The 18,551-nt window shown below is 45.5% G+C and overlaps 1 protein-coding gene across 1 annotated transcript in view; it reads right to left on the minus strand.

The window, feature by feature from the left end:
• Positions 1-4,765: 4,765 nt before the first annotated feature.
• The window catches only part of LOC121835801 (high-affinity choline transporter 1-like), a 41,048-nt gene continuing 27,262 nt past the window's right edge, over positions 4,766-18,551 (minus strand). Inside the window, exons 2-4 of the mRNA XM_042290304.1 lie at positions 10,424-10,531; positions 4,942-5,097; positions 4,766-4,812 (exon numbers count right to left, since the gene is read on the minus strand). Of these exons, the coding sequence (XP_042146238.1) occupies positions 4,766-4,812; positions 4,942-5,097; positions 10,424-10,531 (311 nt within the window). The remainder of the gene's footprint in view (positions 4,813-4,941; positions 5,098-10,423; positions 10,532-18,551) is intronic.

Below are 18,551 nucleotides of genomic sequence, written 5' to 3' on the forward strand. Positions count from 1 at the left end.
CCAGTTTGTGCATGATCGTAGACAGGCGCTGGAACATACAAGGACAAGAATAGACGTAAACACTGGCGCCAGTGTTTACGTCGCTTCTTGTTCTTGTGTTTTTCGTCGCCTGTCTACGAATAAAGAGCTCAATGTTTGAGTCACCTGCCACGGGATTCCCCCAAAGACCGTCATGGCAGAGATGTCCAGCAGCTGAGGGACGTCCATCAATTGGATGCGGCCGACCCAGTCTCCTTGATCGGACCCAATTTGCCCGACGGCCTTGTTGGTAAGGATGAAGGGTACGCAGGTCCACTGCGGAGCGAGCCGACAAAGAACGTATCCCTCTGAATATAAGACGGGCCCATGCGATCCTATAGTCGTCTTTGGCGTTAGCTGCTGGGCTTTCGGTAGTAAGTCATATAAAGCCTTTGATAGCGGGACACCTAAACACGGTGTTAGGCAGTTTGAGCAAGGCTCTACCGTGTAGGGCGACCTTGTCACCGGAAGCTCGCGCTGCCACTTCGAAGCATGCCCTTAATCGCGCGCCGAGTATACTCGTACCAAAACATCCTAAACGCACTTACACACGTTACTTAAAAAAAAACAAAAAAAAACGAACATAATTAAAATGACTCTCGGTTAAACAGGATTGAGTTAGATTGCTTGGTTACTTGAGAAGAACAGTAATTGACCTTGCAAAAGGTAACCCCTTTTTACAAATAGTTGCCACTGTACATTGTAGATTTTGAATAAAAGAACCTCAAACCACTTTATTCTTAATCCGCCAATCTCGCTAAGCCATCCTGGTGTCGGAGATTTGTGCCGAGGATTCCTTGATAGGGAAACTTGAACAAACAATGGGCGCCATTAGAAAGGGGAAAAGAAAAACAGCAACAAGTACTATTGATTTTATTACTTCCTAATGTAATCAGCTCATTGTTTTGATTACTTCCAAAAAATGTATTAAACTTATTACAAAATTATTCTAAAAAGTATTCGAATATGAGTAATTCGACTATTTGTATAGATTACAATGCGATTAAAAACAAAGCCCCCCCCCCCCCCCCCCCCCCGCCCCCCAACGTCGTCCCTAAGGGATCTACGCAGCGTTTCCTAAATGACGTCAGCACCTCTACCAGAGCGTCATGCGGCATATGAGAACAAGCGTGACGCGTAGAACCGTACCAGGCCCACGGTGGTGCAGATTATCTGAAAGCTGTCGCAGTAGACGACCGAGAAGAGTCCTCCCAGCGACGTGTAGAACAAGATGACCACCGCGGACACGACAATGGAGAGTCCTGCGTGGATGGAAACGATCGTCTCGACCGTGGAACCTGCGTCCGAAAGTGAGAGCAGGTCATTTGACAGAACGCTTTTAGAGCGTCTGTAAAGGCAGTTAATAGTGCCGCAGAAAAGTCTGCTGACTCGGCACCCCTGGAGTTGGCAATCGCAATGACCTCGTTTCATTTGACGGTCTTACACCGTTCCAAGTAGGTCGATGCAGAAAGGGAAAAACACTCTCGAACCAGAGCGCTGCATCAACGCCTTCGCTTACCCTTTTTCTCAAAAGCTCGTCTGCTTCACGGAGTGGACTGTTAGAAAGCACGTGCGCAGTGTACGGAGGCAAGTTGCTTCGACAATGTTAGGCGCCGCTTTGATATTATAGCGCGTTTTCGCGCGTGACGTGGCCTATGCAAGAGAAGAATCGACCGGGCAGCACTGTGCTGTAATTGTTTTCAAAAATAATAACAACAAAAAAAGTAAAATAAACGCCGATTCAGTGTGCGAGACCCACGCTGTCGAACAAGATGAATGTGGGTGCGGCATGCTTCTGCTGCACCGGTTCCCCGCTGCTCCAGACCTGCGAGGTCGGTGGCTGGCGAATTTAAACAGGAAAGGCTTCTTGCCATCGAAGGGCAGTCGTGTGTGGTCCGACCATTTCTTGGACGGCCGGCGAACTGCGGAGAACCCCGTGCCGTTCCTTCGCCTGGGCTACAACCAAAAGTTTAGCGGAGGGCGGCTTAGACATTGAAAAAAGAAAACAATTGCGTGACTCCTGGTCTACTGAGTTAATAGTACACGCCACGACACAGTTTGCGCACAAATAATTCTCACGCGAGGCGATTACAGAGAGGCACATCAATGTGCCAATATTTTTACAGTGGATTCCAAATCAGAAGAAAAACAAAAACGGATCCGTCGCACTTGCCATCTGTACTCGGTATTTATATATCGATTCATATTTAAATTTGAGGTTTCTACTATTTTAATCAAAGCAGACGTTACAACGCAGGTCTGAGCCGCTAACCGCGCAGTTAGTTCAAATGTTCCCTGCGCCCCCAAGCTACGACAACTCGAGTTTAGCGCAAATTCACATGCCGTAATTCGTGCCATCCTGGCTTCGTTCAATCCTCAATTTCACTAGCGATCGTCAATTTCACTAGCGATCGAAACGCCGAGTTCGGGTGGGAGCGACGACTGCCCCAGAACCGCGCTAAAAATTACCCCCAAAAAGATGCCAGGAAAGCGGGATGCACTTTTCCCCATGCCTGACATACAAATTAGGATAGTGGTTTCCTCCATGGACGAAGACGATGAGCCGAGGGCGCCGAATACGGCAGCCGTGCCGGCAGAAGCAGCTGCGATCGGTGTGACTCGGTGAGCAGGGTAACAGTCCAGTAATGGCGGTCGGTCATTCGGGCGAGTTCAGATTCTCCCAAATGCCCGGATGAGGGTAGGCGGCGCTACAGTCATTAAAATGGCGCTGGCTAGGAAGCCCAGCTTGGGACGGTGTATACGTGCGGAAAGAAAACGAAGAATAAATCGCGCACAAATATCGCAACTTAAAAATATAGTTCCACGACATTTCGTTTTTTTTTTTTTTTAAGAAGTACGCGTGTCTTTATTTCTTTTATTATATATGCGGATAAGTTTTTACCGTAACCATATTTGCATTTTGGATGCACACTTTTTCCCTTCGCGAAAATAGCGGCGAATTATCTTGTCGTGTTCCAATTTTCGTAGGATTTCGAGTAGGTTCTCCTCACATGTTTTTTAGCCATCCTTGATGCTGCCTGTTCGCCTACTTCATTGGAAACGATACCGCCCATTGGCAGGAACGTGACTTGTAGAAACGTGGAGCTAGCACCTCTTAATATGTGCAGCGAAAGCTTAAGCCCGGTGGTGACTGGTTGTGACAATGCGAAATAAATTAACAAGAATAAAGTGAAAAAATGTTGAACACGCGAATCAAAATGACTTTCTATCCCGCTCCATGGAAAACGGCCGAGCCAGTACCGAACGTACCCAGCACTCCTTCCCTTAGCACACATCAGGCAATGTTGCCTTTATGAAAAGAGTGCTGATAACGACGTAGTGCAATCCCGAAACCAATTTAATGGCAGAAACGCTTGTGGTTTACCCCGCTGTTGCCTTGCAATAAAAAAGAAAAGCAGCGCAAAAAAACACACTAACCAGAAAAAAGTGCCCTGTACATGTATGTGCTTTTGCGATTGTCTATACCTTTCGTTTCGTCCGTGTGTGTTTGCGTTACTATTCTGCACAATGTAACAATGTCTACTCATTTGTGTGCTCTAATGACTATGCGTTACTTTTTGTTTCGTATAGCAAAAACAAAGAAAAACAAAACAGGTGTAATAAATTTGGGTTGCATTTCGCGTACCTACAATTAAGTAAGTATAATCGTTCACAACTTTTTGTATATTGCTTCCACCGTGTTGCTCACAAAAGAGCGAACCGGAAATTCTAAATAGGTTGACACTTCCATGTATACTTCTATAGACGCTGCAATCGACTGCTCTTCCCCATTAATTTTAGAGCAATTCAACGGGAAGAAGTTTCGAAAGGCCTTTCGCAACGCCTAATACATTCTACAGGGTGAAACAAGGAGACGCCAGGCTCTTTAAATCGACCGGAAAATTCGGTTTCTTAACCTTTAACGACTTTGTGCAGCGTTGTCCACAGATGGTGCATTTTTTTTTTTTTTTTTGTAAAATTTGCGAAGAGCGAACTTACCTGAGGAAAAAGTAAAGAGAGAAAAAGGCTTAGCTTCTGTGGAAACGCAGCGACGCCACCGGTCTGCAAACAACACGGCGCCGTTTCGCACGGGAGACAAGAGATGGCGCAACAAACGCCGCCAACCAACGAGCATACGGCGCCGAGAGCAGGCCTTTTCAGCAGACGATATTTTCTACTCAAAAGCGGCGCGCGTTGCGCAGGCGGCGACAGTCGCAGAAACAAAAAAGACAGGCGCTGTAACAGCAAGGAACTGCAGTTCCTTGTCTGCTAAAGGGCCGGCTCTCGGCGTCGTCTGCTCGTTCGTTGGCGGCAGTTGGCGTCGCGACCGCTTGCGCCATCTCTTGTCTTCCGTGCGAAACGGCGCCGTGTTGTTTGCAGACCGGTGGCGTCGCTGCGCTTCCATAGGAGCTAAGCTTTTTTCTTTTTTTACTTTTTCCTCAGGTAAGTTCGCTCTTCGCAAATTTTACAAAAAAAAAAAAAATGCACCATCTGTGGGCAACGCTGCACAAAGTCGTAGCGCAATAGGTTAAGAAACCGAATTTTCCGGTCGATTTAAAGAGCCTAGCGTGTCCTTGTTTCACCCTGTAGAAAAAGGGGGGGGGGGGAGGTTAGGTTCATTAGGTTGGCTGTTCGCGTATTTGTACACTTCTATTTTGCCGCGATTCGGGGACCTACAACGTCGCCACATCACTCAAACTGGAAAAGGAGGGTTCTTTTGAGCAGATTTACAGCTTTTTCAGAATTTTTAGCGGAAATATTGTTCATTATGTTTGTATTTGAACGTACAGTTATCTTAAACAAATAATTTAGACAATTCTTCTAATGTTGTATTAAAAAAAATGCGTATAGCAGAAGCAAATTTACGAACCGTTCAGCCGCAGCGCTTTGTATTCTCGGCTCCTTTTTGGCGAAACTCCTTACCGAGCGCGTATAGTATAGAGGCTGTCCAGCAAAGCTCTCCGGAGACCGCGGGCACGCTGAGCAGGACACCCATCCAGCAGCCGTAGTGCTTCTGGAACGGGTCAAGCATGGTCAGAGAGTCCGTGGCCCGCATCTTGCCGGCGAACAGCCATCCACCTGAAAGCAACGGGACGGCCCAACTAAGAGAAAACAAGTAAAACCCTCCAAAAACCTCTAAAACAGCCGTCTTAGACGCGCACTAAAGCGGTTTCGTCGTATTTTTATGGCTCGCGTGTTTCTTTGTTACCCAAAGACTACAGTGTTTCGTCAAACCCACTCCCTACACTCTAAGAAAAATGGAGGAAAAAGTTACCAACGGCGCGTCTTCCTCCCTTCTACTGATGCGCCCCCAAGCGGACACGAGAAAAAGGAAGGAACGAGACGTTTTCCTCCTTCTCCAGGCAGACGGGAGAAAGCTTTCGCCCTCCCGACTCACCTTCTTTCGGTTTCGTTTTTCGAGCAGGTCGCGCACGTTGTTTAATAAATGTTGTTGACTTGATTGAGCTTCAGCGCCAGCGGAGGCCGCCAGTAATTCCGTCTTCTAGTCCAAACGTGCAAAACATTTCGGTTTCAATGACGTTTTTATCACTAATTTTACGAAACGAGCAAACGAAGCCGCTAGAAACGGCGAAGTTCCGGAGCAGCGCCAGCAGCACTCCGTACACTGGGTAAGATGGCCGTCTCCGGATTGTGGGACCCACGCGGAACTATAGTAGCGCTAGCGGAACCGCGCGGAACTGTGTCCACATTTTCGGCGTTATGGAAATCGCAGGAACTGCGTTTAAGACAAGCAGGTTTTGCTGCCGGCTGCCTCGGTGCCTTTCGTGCTGAGTTCGGTTCTGTTTTCCGTTGCCAACCGGCGTTCAACGTGGTTCTGTATTTCTGCGTGTCAGCAACATCGTGATGGCAGGGTTGTGGGTTGTGAACAGAAGACTAGAATTATCGCCGATGTGACCGTGTGTTCGCGTATCAGTGGTGTAATAACAAGATGAGATGACGTAAACTGTCGGGCATTAATGTCGCTGGTCGGGCCGTGATCGGAGGGGGCGGGGTATCGCAGGTTGACAATCTGCCTTAGATTAAAAAGTTTAAGACCACTTGAGGGATTAGATGCAATCGATCACGTGCGGATAGTCATGTTGGAACGCTGGTCTGAACAGTAAGCTCTACAGTGGCCAATGTGAGTGTCGGTTGTCTCCTCCCCGAGAGCGATTGCGCTCTTAGGAAAGGACTGAACAGTACGAAACTATGACGGAACGTACGTTTATTTGCAGTGTGGAATTTTAGCATTAAAACAGAATAGTAGGTGAATTCGAAAACAAATAAGCTACCCTTTATTTTGTTGTTTAAACATACTACGGTTCCTCGAGAAACTGCCCTCCAAGTGGCGCGCTGGGATGAGCGCTTGAAGTTTTCGAGCTCTCTGGTGAAAAAACAAAACCTTGCGGTGTCGGTGGAGCGCCAAGAAAATGTGTACTCCAGTTCAACCGGAGGGCCGCGCTTTTGTTGCTGTTATGCGTTTGTGGAGAGAGTGCGCTGCTTCGTTCAAAATCGGAGAGAGGGCGGTTACGGCCAGCCACGGGGTTCCCCTACCGGCAGTGCGACGGGCCTCCGCGAAGCTCAGGAGTCATCGCACTGAACCGGAGTTTTATTGCGGAACGCGAAATAGCATTTTTAATTATGTACCAGAAGATGCCGTCAATACTCCCGTAGCAGACAAAATGTCTTTCTTTAACTCGTCTGCACATCTGCGCAGGTTCCGCGCGGAGTGATATATAAAGTGTAGGCAAAGTGGCGTCCTATCACCAGCGTCTGATTGGCCCCGGCCAGCCGTAGCTTTGGCCACGCTCGGAGCTAAGCTGAACAGGTGTATAGCTAAATGCTATCCTAGTTAAATCCACTCTTTGGGACTTGTATTTTGTGCTGGACAAGGCAAGAACGCGGCTATTACGATATAGCTCTGCTTCTCCCGAGCAACCAAGCCCTGACAATTTTACGCGCTCGTAATTACGTTTCTACTGCATGCCACTCGCACGGCATTCAGCCATGCTGGCGCCCCTCAGAGCTCCATAAAGAATACATGAGGTATTTCGCCAACTTTGAAATATCGTCACAAAATAACGGCTGCACGAATCTCTTTGCCAATTTCAGCTTTAAATGCCTCGACGCATTATCGAGAAATCAAAAGAAACAAATGTTTTATTAGAATTTTAGTTATATTTTAAACAAAAAATCATGAAAATGCTCAAAATCGGCCAATTCGGTACTCTTCTTTTCGAAGCCAATTTACAAAATTCTCTAAATGCAAGCAGGTAAGCATTTTATTAAATGTCTTCAAAATTTATTACGAAATCGAAAATCACGAACTACGCAATATCCGGAAGACGCACGGCCTACGCGCGCACAAAATCGCGTTGGTTTAGATCGCGCTTGAGCATCCGGGCTCCGCGGCCGAGCGCTCTCCGGTCGCGCAGATGAAAGCGAGGACATATCCGATACCCCAGCGCGCGATCAAGAAAGCTAGGCAACACTGAGCAGTCATCAACGTAGAGGATGACGCTGCAGGTCAGCAACAGTCAAGGATAGAAATACCGCGAACCTCCCGAAATTCGAGGTCGGAAGGTTGGGAAAATTTCGATTCTCGTGAGAATTTCAGTAGTTCGCTACTTTAGAACCTCGCTGAGTTTGATGTCGAATAATTTGAAGATGTCAAGGTTTCTGAAAGTTCGCGTTTGAAGATTTCGAAACTTTTTGATCGATCGTTCAAAAACTTCGAACATCTCGAAAATATTTAGGAGTCAAGTCTCTTTTTGTGTGAAGATAAATCAATAAACTTTGAATTTTAATTTTAATTTGAAGACTTCAATAATTTTGAAAGTTTTGGGGCACCAGTTTGGAAAGGTCGGAAGTTTCGATTTTACGCTGGAAGTCCTTTATTTTGCGGACAGAGATCAAATTTCGCTCTTTCAAACTAAGTTCTCGTGAGCTCTAAAAAGAATCGCGAAATTCGCTACAAGGTTTGCTGAAAATGTTGCCTATTTCTCTTATGCCCTGAATATACTCCTTCCTTCTGCGCTGTGGTACTGACGGCGCTGCCTGTATTACTCGTTATTTGTCGTAACTTACGAAACAAGTGTTTAAGTGATTGAACGGCTCGTGGAAAAAGCTCTGAGGCGGTGAGATGAAAGTACAGCCTACTTACTTGCGAACTAATAGCAATTATATCAAACGTCGCCTAGATGTAGCGCTGGTATAAAACAACTAAATATGCAGGACAACGCGTGCACATAAAGGCGCCCAGGCTTCCCGATATGCTTTAGTTCCTCCTGGCATTTATTTTCGGCGGGATGACCCGTGGGATGGGAAGGTCACGACATGTTGTTATCGGGCTAACCATATTGTCGCTGCCTGGATCTTCTTCGGTGAATAGAGGAATTGGCCGCTCTAAAATGCAGCTGGTTACTAATGATAATAAATTAAGCTCTGATTCGGCGTTCGCCGCAGCGCATCGGCGTCGCGCTGCGCGTGCGCCTTTCCTTAACTCGAGGAAATCGGAGGACTTGCTTTCAAAAACAACTAATTATATGAAGGACGCTCCCAGCGAAGCGCGTCGGTTGAATTTCAAGCCTGCAGATCAAGGATCTGTTGGCCCATAGGTTACCCCGAGGAGTTGTACGCGAAAGACGCTCTGTGCGGAAGTCGAAAGAAGAAGGTGTGAGGTTCAGGCCACACCAAAGTGGTCGTTCAGCGTTTTACAGGCGAATCGTTTGTGGCACGATAAGCTAGTACAATTTCGACTCCACTACACACAATGACATTTTGTGTTATCTGTATTTGTTGCCTTGAACCGCTTGAGATTATGGGGGTGAACTTGGTTCGAAATTCGTCGAACTTTTGTTCGGAAGGTCGAATTTCGTCGTACTTTTGTTAAGAAATTCGAAAATTTGAAAATCTTCAAATTTTTAATTTTTTTACCTACCGACATTCGCGCGCCTTCAAAACGATTTTTTATTAAATTTCTACTGCGCCCCTCGGACACACTTTGGGGACCAAGACATATTTACGTCGCTGCACGAAATCATGAATGAGCGTGTAGTACTGACCACATTAAGATGCCCAACGGACTCTCAATCGCTCGTGGCAAAGTACGATTCAGCAAAGGCGCTACTGTACGTCTTTTGAGGTAAAAGTCGAAACTATAGAAAGAAACGTCACACAATTGATTGATTTCACAGTTGAGAAAGATCATGCGGCGGTTATACTACAACTCCAAAGAGGATAATCCTGCACCCGAACCAGTAATATTTAAACCGTCCACACAGATTGGATGCGATCATTCGGTAAACAGCAAAGCCTTCAAGTAGCGTCCTCATACACACGCGACTCTGTCTTGAGTGGCAACGTTGTACACATCGATAAGCTTTGTATCTGCTAAGTGGCACTACCCACAAAGGAAAGATGGCTCTAGGTAGAGATCCTAATTGCCTCCGAGCAGCTACGTAGCCACTGACCCGACTAATAGAGCGTAACTCATAACGAAGCAACAACTGCAATCGTGCGAGAGAATGAAGAAAGTTCTTCTGACCGACACCAGATGACCACGTTTGGAATCTATTTTCTTGACACCCCACATCCTTATTCCGATGCTTGCTCCATCTAGAAGTAGCGCGTGCAAACTTTATTTTCTCTTCATTTTCAATATCCAGATGGCGCGCAGGAGGGCCTGCTCGGAGCGCCATCTGGTTTCTGAAACGGGCGAAAAAAAGAGAGGTTCCGCGCCCTTCTAAATTATCACTTGTCGCGCTTTTGATTTGTGTCACGGCATTTTCCACACACATCTAGCTAAATAACATCAGTTTCGAAGGTTACGAGCTTTATGCAAAAGTTAATATAAATGATATAACTCTCACTGCTGCTACAAAATTTAGCCTAAGTAACTCCGTGCTAGTTAATAAAATGGACGTAAAAATTGTTACTTTTTTCGTACGTAAATTTTGATGAAGACCACTATGAGAAGAACAGGCAGGATGGAAGTGAGCTGGAGTAGCCTGCCGTCCCAACGTTCAGAACAGAATACAAAGCGCAAAAAAAAACAAAAAAAACAACGACAGGACAAGGAGAGAGTAAACAGGACGAGGCGCCTCCTCCTGTTTACTCTCCTCCTTGTCCTGTCTTTTTTTTTTGCGTTTTGTATTTTGATTATAAACCAACCGGCCCAAATTTCCCCTCTGCTGCGTTCTAACGTTATTCCCGTACGAGAAGGAAAGGAAACGGAAGCCTCAAAAACCCAGACACGCAAGGATCCAAACTCCCGACTTGAAGTGGACATGTGGTGCTTTTGACTGGCCAAAGATTGTCCGGTTTATGGTGTATAATAAATTGTTAATGCGGACGGAGGTGACCCTGGAGATAGGCCCCAATTACGCCTTCTGTCTTAACTTACCGATGCAGAGGCTGGCCATGTAGCCCAGAGGGACGTTGCAGTAGACAAGGCCCTTGGTATAGATTACTTCGGCCGTCCTGTTAATGAAGCCTCCTCCGGCCCATGTCGCTGAAAAATAATACTGGTTGAGGCATATCGTTGCATGTTTATCAGCTTCATTATGGCGATATAAATTTGGTTCAGCTTAACCCTCCCCCCCCCCCCCCCCCCCCGCCCCCTTTTTCTCTCCCGAAAGATTCTCATCCGTAACTTGAAACAAAATACCTTACTCCTACATCTCACTCCACGAGTAGTTCATGCGGCTGAATTCGCCAAAGCCCCGTGGTTTTCAGCTTTGAATTGAGAGAGGTGAGTAACGCCATTTATCGTCGTGGGAAACAGGCAATTGGGTGTCTCTTGCAGCCCGGTGAGTGTGTTTGTTTCTAAAACGTAAGACAGCACAAATTTATTTATCTGGTTCAAAAATTAAAAAAAGTGCCTTCTTACACATTTCTTTTATAGATGAAATGGTAAGAGTTGATTTTATCTGATTAAATAGATGAGCTATGTTTCATGGGGGCAGACTTCTACATGTTACTTTAAAAAAAAAGTAAGGAATTACATTTACAATTACCCATGGCTAAATATAACTAATTTAAGTTACAATTACACTTACATAGAAGTAACCATTACTTCAAAATGTAATCCGTTACTTTTGCGGCGCTGCTTTCAACCTTACTGCCCTAGGGTAAGAAACAATACACAAGTGTTATGGAAGTGTTTATTGCTGCCACAACTCACACTTTTGTGACCTCGAGCAACATCTGGCTCTCAAAACATCTCCTAGGACATCTTGCTCTGGTTCTACGTGAATATGTCGTCCTCCGCACTGAACACCTTTCCAATCCACCTTTTTTCCCAAATAGGTGCTGCCACCTGGACGCGCAATTTAGTGACTAAAAAACAACGCATTCGGAAGGTTTCACCTACCCGCTCGACATCCAAAACCTCAGCTATATGTTGTTGGCCCATTGAGACGCTGTGTTTTAACTACGGCTCCACCAAACTTCGCTTTTCTCCCCAGTGTAGATTATCTTGGTGCCTGAAGTTGATAGAAAAATGTCATCTTTGCTGTCTCCCTCGGCCAGAAGGAAGCAAAGAAAGAGTGAAGAGACAAAAAGAAAAGACGGCGCACAGATCCGCTACACCAGCTCGCGTATACCTTGAGTTTTTTTGTTGTTTTTTTGTATTTGTTTTTTGTTGGAAGGAAAGAGTTTGAACTCGGGAGCTTGCCTAGTATTCCTTGCATAGAGAGTCTGGTTCTTTGTATGAGTGTGCTTCTTACTTCGTTGTGGGCGAGCAAGTTGACGAGTTACGATTTACAAACGATCAAACCCCACAAAAACAAAACAAAAAAAGATTGGAGACGGGGTTTTAGGTGACATGAAGAAAGGCATTGAGCATTTAATGAATGACAGGCCTTGCGTTTTGTAAATGCAGGTGATATTCTGATTCCGGTAGCGCTTACCCCCAAATATAAAATATATATTTGTCAATATTCTAAGTGCCCGCATTTTTTCTCCGGGAAAAAAAAAATAAAATGTAACGAATTACAATCGTTTCCTTTCGTAAGCATGTAAAAAAATTACTTCGCAATTACTTTCTGAAATATGTATTGATTCCTTTACAAAATTACAAATAAATCTAAGGGATTAGAAGTAATTTCGTTACTTGTACTGGATAACGTATAGGTCTGCATGTCGGCACGTGGAAGAAAAAACGTTGGCGGAGGCCCAGGGTGCACGAAGGTGTAGAACTTCATTGCTGGACTTCCTTAGATAAAGTTTTTTTTTTTTCTTTTTTTTAATGCGACAGCATTATTAAGTTATCATGCTTCGTTTCCGCTTAAGTGCAGACGCAGCCGATGCTACAAGCGCGCGCTCCGGGCTTACAGCGCCCCGGGCTTACAGCGCCCCGGCCAAGCACGCGCGCTCGTGCAGTGCAAGCACCGTTCAGGGCCACATGCTCGCGCTTGAAGCATCGGTTGCGTCTGGAGTTAAGCTGAAACGAAATATACTAACATTTTCAGCTACCGTAAAATACCGGGCAAGCGCCCACTCAAAATTTAGAGATAATCGCGAAAAAATGGGAGATGGGCAGTTTTCTGGTCATCAATTTTACATATAAATGTACTGTGCATATTTTCTCACGTCTTACAAATTTTGATATGGGCGCTTAGTGTGGTATGGCCGGATGCGCGGTGTTCTACTATGTAAATTTTGGCCTCTTACTGCGCAGTAGGTATGCGCAGTAGACCATTTCAGCTCACTCAGCTTGCACCCCACTGCGCCGCGCGAATGCGGAGCGGGAGTACGCACTGCTTCACATTCGCACCCTCTTCGAAAAACCTGATCACCTTGACGTCGTCCTCAACGTCGTCTTAGAGGTCGTCCTTGAAGTCGTCCTAAACGTCGTCCTTGAGGTCTTTCTAGCGGTTGCCCTTGAGGCTGCCTTAGAGGTCGTCCCAAAGGTTGTTCTAGATGTCGTCTTTGACGTTGCCCTCGACGACGGCCTAGACAGCGTTAAGGACGGCGTCAAAAACGACGTCTAGGACGACCTAAACGTCTTTCTTAACGACGTCTAGGTCCTCCTAATAACCTAGAAGTTGTTAGGAACGACGTATAGGTCGTTAGGACGTCGTTAAGAACTTGAAGGGGGTCGATAGGACGTCGTTAAGAACGACTTCTAGAATGACCTCAAGGACGACCTCTGAGGTGATCTCAAGGACGACAAGGATTTAGCGTCGTCCCAAAGACGACGGTAAATTTAGCGGGGAGTTTCTCCATTAAATTTAGCGAAAATTTGACGACACAACTGTGGGAACCACGGGGTTCTTTATATCCCTACCTAGGCCTAGCTTCAAGCAGGCCGTTGGAGTCGCCGTCACCAATTCCGTCGGCCTGCCGGATACAAGGAACCACGAGGCCGAATTTCCCAAAGAGGCCGGTTCTCCCTTGCCCACTTTGGGTGAATGTTGCCTTCGGCACACCCTTGAGAGTTATAGCGGCCAAATGTGGGAATTGTTAATCAACACCTATAGTCCTCATTAAGGTAAGTACCCACACCGTAGTCTACTTTTTTAGCGGCTACGACCGGGTCTGTCCATTGACTGCCTTTCTGGGCACCGGTCGACGAGAGACAAGACCAACACAGTGAGTCCGTTTTCAACGTGTTTATTGGGCTTACGCCACACTGTTAGAAAATTCCATCAATCTACGTGGAAAAACCGAATAGAACATGTCCCGTTTTCTGGAAATGCACATAATGTGCTGTTTGCTTTCAAGAACGGGAACTGTACCATATGCATTGAAATGTGCTATTTAAGCAATAAGTATGAGCTTATCCGTATCAATAAAAAAAGCCTTACAAGATTACAGTTTATAGTCTGTTCAACTGGTATAAGCGAATTGAACGCGCCCAAAAGTGCCGGATATCTAGGAATTTTTATGGAACTCAATCAGACCGCGGAAGTACAGCGCCCGTGAGCCGAGTTACGCCGCGCGAAGGAAGACATCTCTCTCCCGCGCATGCGCAAGCCGCTGCCGGCCGGCATGGGCCCGGGGGCTGCGAAATGCTGCTACCCGTTCGGAAGGCGAGTTTGGCGTTGTTGTCGCTTCGTCAGCGGCGTTCTACGGTGCGTAGACGGCTTCGTTTTCCAAGGTACGTATACGTTAAGTTGTTCCTAACGCCAGTGTGAGTTTACTATCTCTAAAGGTGTCGTATATTCCAAGTTCGGGATGCCCATCGTGCAGCGTCTCGTCTTCCCAGCCGCATAAAGCTAGGCCTTTTATAGTTCCTGATTCGGGGCGACATACTGCCCGACCCTATTTAGTGGTTGGGCACTAGGAGAGCATGGTTTCCGCAATATTCCCGCATTATTATGCCAAGCCGCTGTCAACATACGTGACTTAAGCGCGTCGAATTAAACTAGATTCGCCGCTAACTTCAACCTCACATGGTTCAAAGTTCAGCGCTTGATCGGGGAGGGGGATGGGGCAATTGGAGAATGAGGGAAGATAGGATTAGAAGACGTGAACATTGGTCATTTATGTTTTAAGGAACGAAGTATATTCCTAAGGTCGAAAGCGTAATATATTCTCAATACAGCGTTCGATAAAAGGGGCTTGTTTTTAACTTTTTATTTATTATTTTTTTTTTTATGCGTCTGAAAGGCATAGCGGAGCACTGCGTTTCTCAGCTTCTCGACCGTGTGAGCGTTCTTGGCAGCTTTTCGAATATGCGGTCAAATAAAGGTGGCACCTGCTTGATGCAGAGAAATAATGCAGGCTTTTGCATCTTAGGAATAGCTACGCATTATCGTGCGATATTTTGAGTCTCCCAGTAAACTTATCCGCGCTGTGCCAGTAATCAATCATCGTCTTGCTAATGCTCGTGTGCGCGCCGCGCATGCTCCGTCACTCCAGGTGTTTTGTGGACTAAATTGATGGCATTTTTTCGGGACTGATATTTCCGAAATAACTCGGGCTACTGATAGACGAATATACTTCGAAATTACCCCGGTCGAGTCGAAACCTCTATTGTAATAGGTGGTATTCACTCGACGCCACATTGGAGCTCTCTGAACGCTGCACATGCTCAGGGTGAACTCCCGCTTATGGCCTGAGAAGGACACCCTTTTTACGTAGAGTATTGCTGCATTGTGCATGCAGCCTCGCACATTCATGAGCATGCTCGTGAATTGTAATTGGGTTTTGTTAGGGTGCCTCAATGTCCTTCTGTTTAGGGTGATGCCACCTAGGGTGCCTTCATGTGCGCTCTGCTTAGGGTGGTGGCATCTCGCCATTTTGTCTCACACGTTTCTTTTTATTTTTTGTTCAGAAGCGCGTGAAAGAGCGTGGCCCTGCACGCGTTTGTGGCGTTGACTGTATTATGGCAACATTTTGTTTTCGTTGATTTCTTTGTATTTTCCCCGTGAGCGCGTGCTGTCGGCATCGGGTACTACAAAGGGTGGCATCACCCTAAACAGAAAGACATTGAGGCACCCTAATGCCACCCTTTGTAGTACCCGATGCCGACAGCACGCGCTCACGAGAAAAATACAAAGAAATCGACAAAAACAAAATGTCGCCATAGCGCAGTCAGCGCCACAAGCGCGTGCAGCGACACGCTCTTTCACGCGCTTCCGAACAAAAAATAAAAATAAACGTGTGTGACAAAATGGCGAGATGCCACCACCCTAAGCAAAGCGCACATGAAGGCACCCTAGGTTTTGTGTGTCAAGTTCCCTTTTTTTAGAGGATGGGATTTGACTTGTTTTCATCGCGTATCAAGTTCATTCACCGCAACGGAGTGCGGTTTTGCGTTGTGAATTAAAGGAATATACTATACATATCACCAGAATAAAGCAATAAAACTCATGGGTATACATGCTAACCGGAAGAAACTGAAAATCTTCTCCCCAGATAAAAACTGAAAAGGTGTGCCATGTTTGAAAATAGTATAACTCCCAAAAGTCCTAGGTATTAATGCTCTCAAACACAATTGCAATCATAAACGTTTGGTTCAGCGTTCCTTTATGACTAAAAAGATCTAATTTTTTTTCAGACAGAAGCATCTTCAACTGCCACTGGATGGCACCAGGTGCTTCGAAGGCGTCAGCTTCCTCTCTGCTATGGAGCTGATGTACGCCACATACTGTTGTCTCAACCTAAAGTACCCTGCTGAGCTGCCAGCAGCGTTGAAGTTCGTTTAGAGGTAACTATGAATGGTGCCTTTCAGTTATTAAAATGTGCACTGTGAATTTGCTTTGGAAAAATGTATCGTATGGACAGTTCTAATTCCTTCAAGTGGTTGAATTGTCAAGTGGATATTACATTTCGGTAAGAAATATATAGGCGATTTATTTTTGTCTGGGAAGCAGCAATAACTGATAAATAATTTTTGACAGCGTTAATGACATAAAAGGCCGTTAGCAATAAATTATGTACCTAATCTGTTATCGTGTCCTTGCTAACATCCTAAGCAGTTTGGCATACCTTTGAATGGTGGTGTGCTCCTCAACGTATTTCCGGCAAAGCCAATTGGGCTCAGAATTGGAGATTTCGAAGACTGTAGGCGACTTATTTTTCGAAAGATACTAATTTTCCCGAATCGCCTACAATTAAAAAAAAAGATAGGTCCCGCGAACGATTCTGGTAAAATGTAAACACATTGGAATCTATATTGGGACCCCGCCGCATCGCGAAAATTAAAACCCGCGAATGATTCCAAATCTTCAACTTTTACCTCAATCGCGAAATATTGAGCCCGCGAAAAATAAGTCGTTTATAGTATAGGGTACAAGTCAAAAAGTTCAAACACAGTTTTCCTTTGGCAATGTGCAATGTTTCCGAAACTTGTAGGAACACACAGACTGTTCATTACCTCATAAACGTGCTAACTTGTCGGTGGCCGAACGCTTAATGCTTAATACAACAATTTTGTGCGCTACGTCATAGATTGATGCAATCTTAAGAGGTAATACAGTCGCGTGTTCCTTTGCTAAGTACTGTACATATACAGGATTTTTTTTATTCTTACAGATTTGTTTAAAGAAAGCCATGAAAGCTACACTTATGCGGTTTGTGCGAGTGAGTTATACGCCCAGGGGGACATTGTGTGGGTGGCTAATCTTTGCAATAAGTCGGCTAATTAATTAAAATTGGTTAACTTTTTAATTAGTGAAAATAGACATATGGTTCCAATTAAAAACTTGCTAAGTGTTATCGAAAGCCATTAAATGAGTCATTTTCAGAAACACTTTAAGCGCGTGAGAAGTGTAGTAGTACAATAAAGTTACCACTTGTGGAGCACGAGGCTAGCGGTTGCGGTAAGGCGCCCGCGCGATTTTTCCGTCTCTTAGCTAGCCCCAGCATTGTACCTGCTCCACGAGTAGTAACTTCAGCACACTGTTGCGCTTTTCACGCGCTCAAAGTCCTTCAAAAATTACTGACCTAGGGGATTTGAACGACGCTCAGCAAATATCTGATTGGAAACATACGACTACTTCCACTAATTAAAATATAATTAACGAATTTCAATTAATTAGCCGACATGTTCAAAGCATATACTATATGTATGAAGCAAACATGTTACAAACATACGTGAGACGTTTCCGCAGCCACTTCTCTTATTGTGTCTGCAGGGAACTATGTCTTTTGTATGAGGTACGAGCAGTGTCATGCGGCGTAAAGCTCCACACATGTCTTCTGAGGATACCAGCGCTTTTCATTGAAGTGTGTTTATCTTGCCGTAAGGTCTCTTCCCTTGCTTTAAATAACAGTCGGTACTGAGGAAGATTATCAGATTTTAATTAGAAAGGCTAGATACTCAATGTGATCATGCGTACGTCCCAATCAGTCAAAAAGCATGCAGTCCTAAGCTAGTCCTTAAAATGGTTTTCACTTCTTCGAAAACGGTGCGCGAAATAAGGTGCTTTCTCTACATAACTTGTCTTCTGGAACAAATTGAAGTACCTAGTGCATCCAGCCTTATAAAAGCAAAAAGGGCGAACGTACACCATTTTTAACGTAGCCCCATCCCTATACACAACTTTTTTTTTTTTTTTTTTTTGCGTTGATATTTTTTTTTTATATGTACTTTTGTTGCGAGTGAGCAGTATGCATCGATGGACGTCGGCGCGCCGTGCGCCTTTCTAACGGACTTTCTGCGCATTGCGATGGAACACTGGCTGGCGGTAATGATAGCGTGGGAGGAGCTTGTGGCGGCATTACTAACTTGTAGTTGACTATTTCGCACGCACATGCGTTCTCGAACGCAGTGTCTCCAGACCATCAGGGCAGTAAATGGCATTCTACACGCTGTCTAATTTATATGAATGGAGTAAAATGTATCTATCCTTCACCCGGTGACAGGCTAAGAAGGGGGAGGCAATGTCCTCTCCAGCTTTCGCTCTGCTAAAGTGGAAGGAGGTGGGAGGAGCTTCCACTTCACTCTTAACCTGTCACAGACTATAGTAAAGTATTTGACAAAACTATAAGGCCTCCGGCCCTCTTCTACTTGCCCTCCTTGCCTTCTGGCCAGTCGAGCCCGCATCTACGCCGAGGGTTGCAGTAGTCTGGTAAAAACC

This window comes from Ixodes scapularis, unplaced genomic scaffold (genome assembly GCF_016920785.2).
Source record: "Ixodes scapularis isolate PalLabHiFi unplaced genomic scaffold, ASM1692078v2 PGA_scaffold1__304_contigs__length_218370807, whole genome shotgun sequence".
Lineage (NCBI taxonomy): Eukaryota > Metazoa > Arthropoda > Arachnida > Ixodida > Ixodidae > Ixodes > Ixodes scapularis.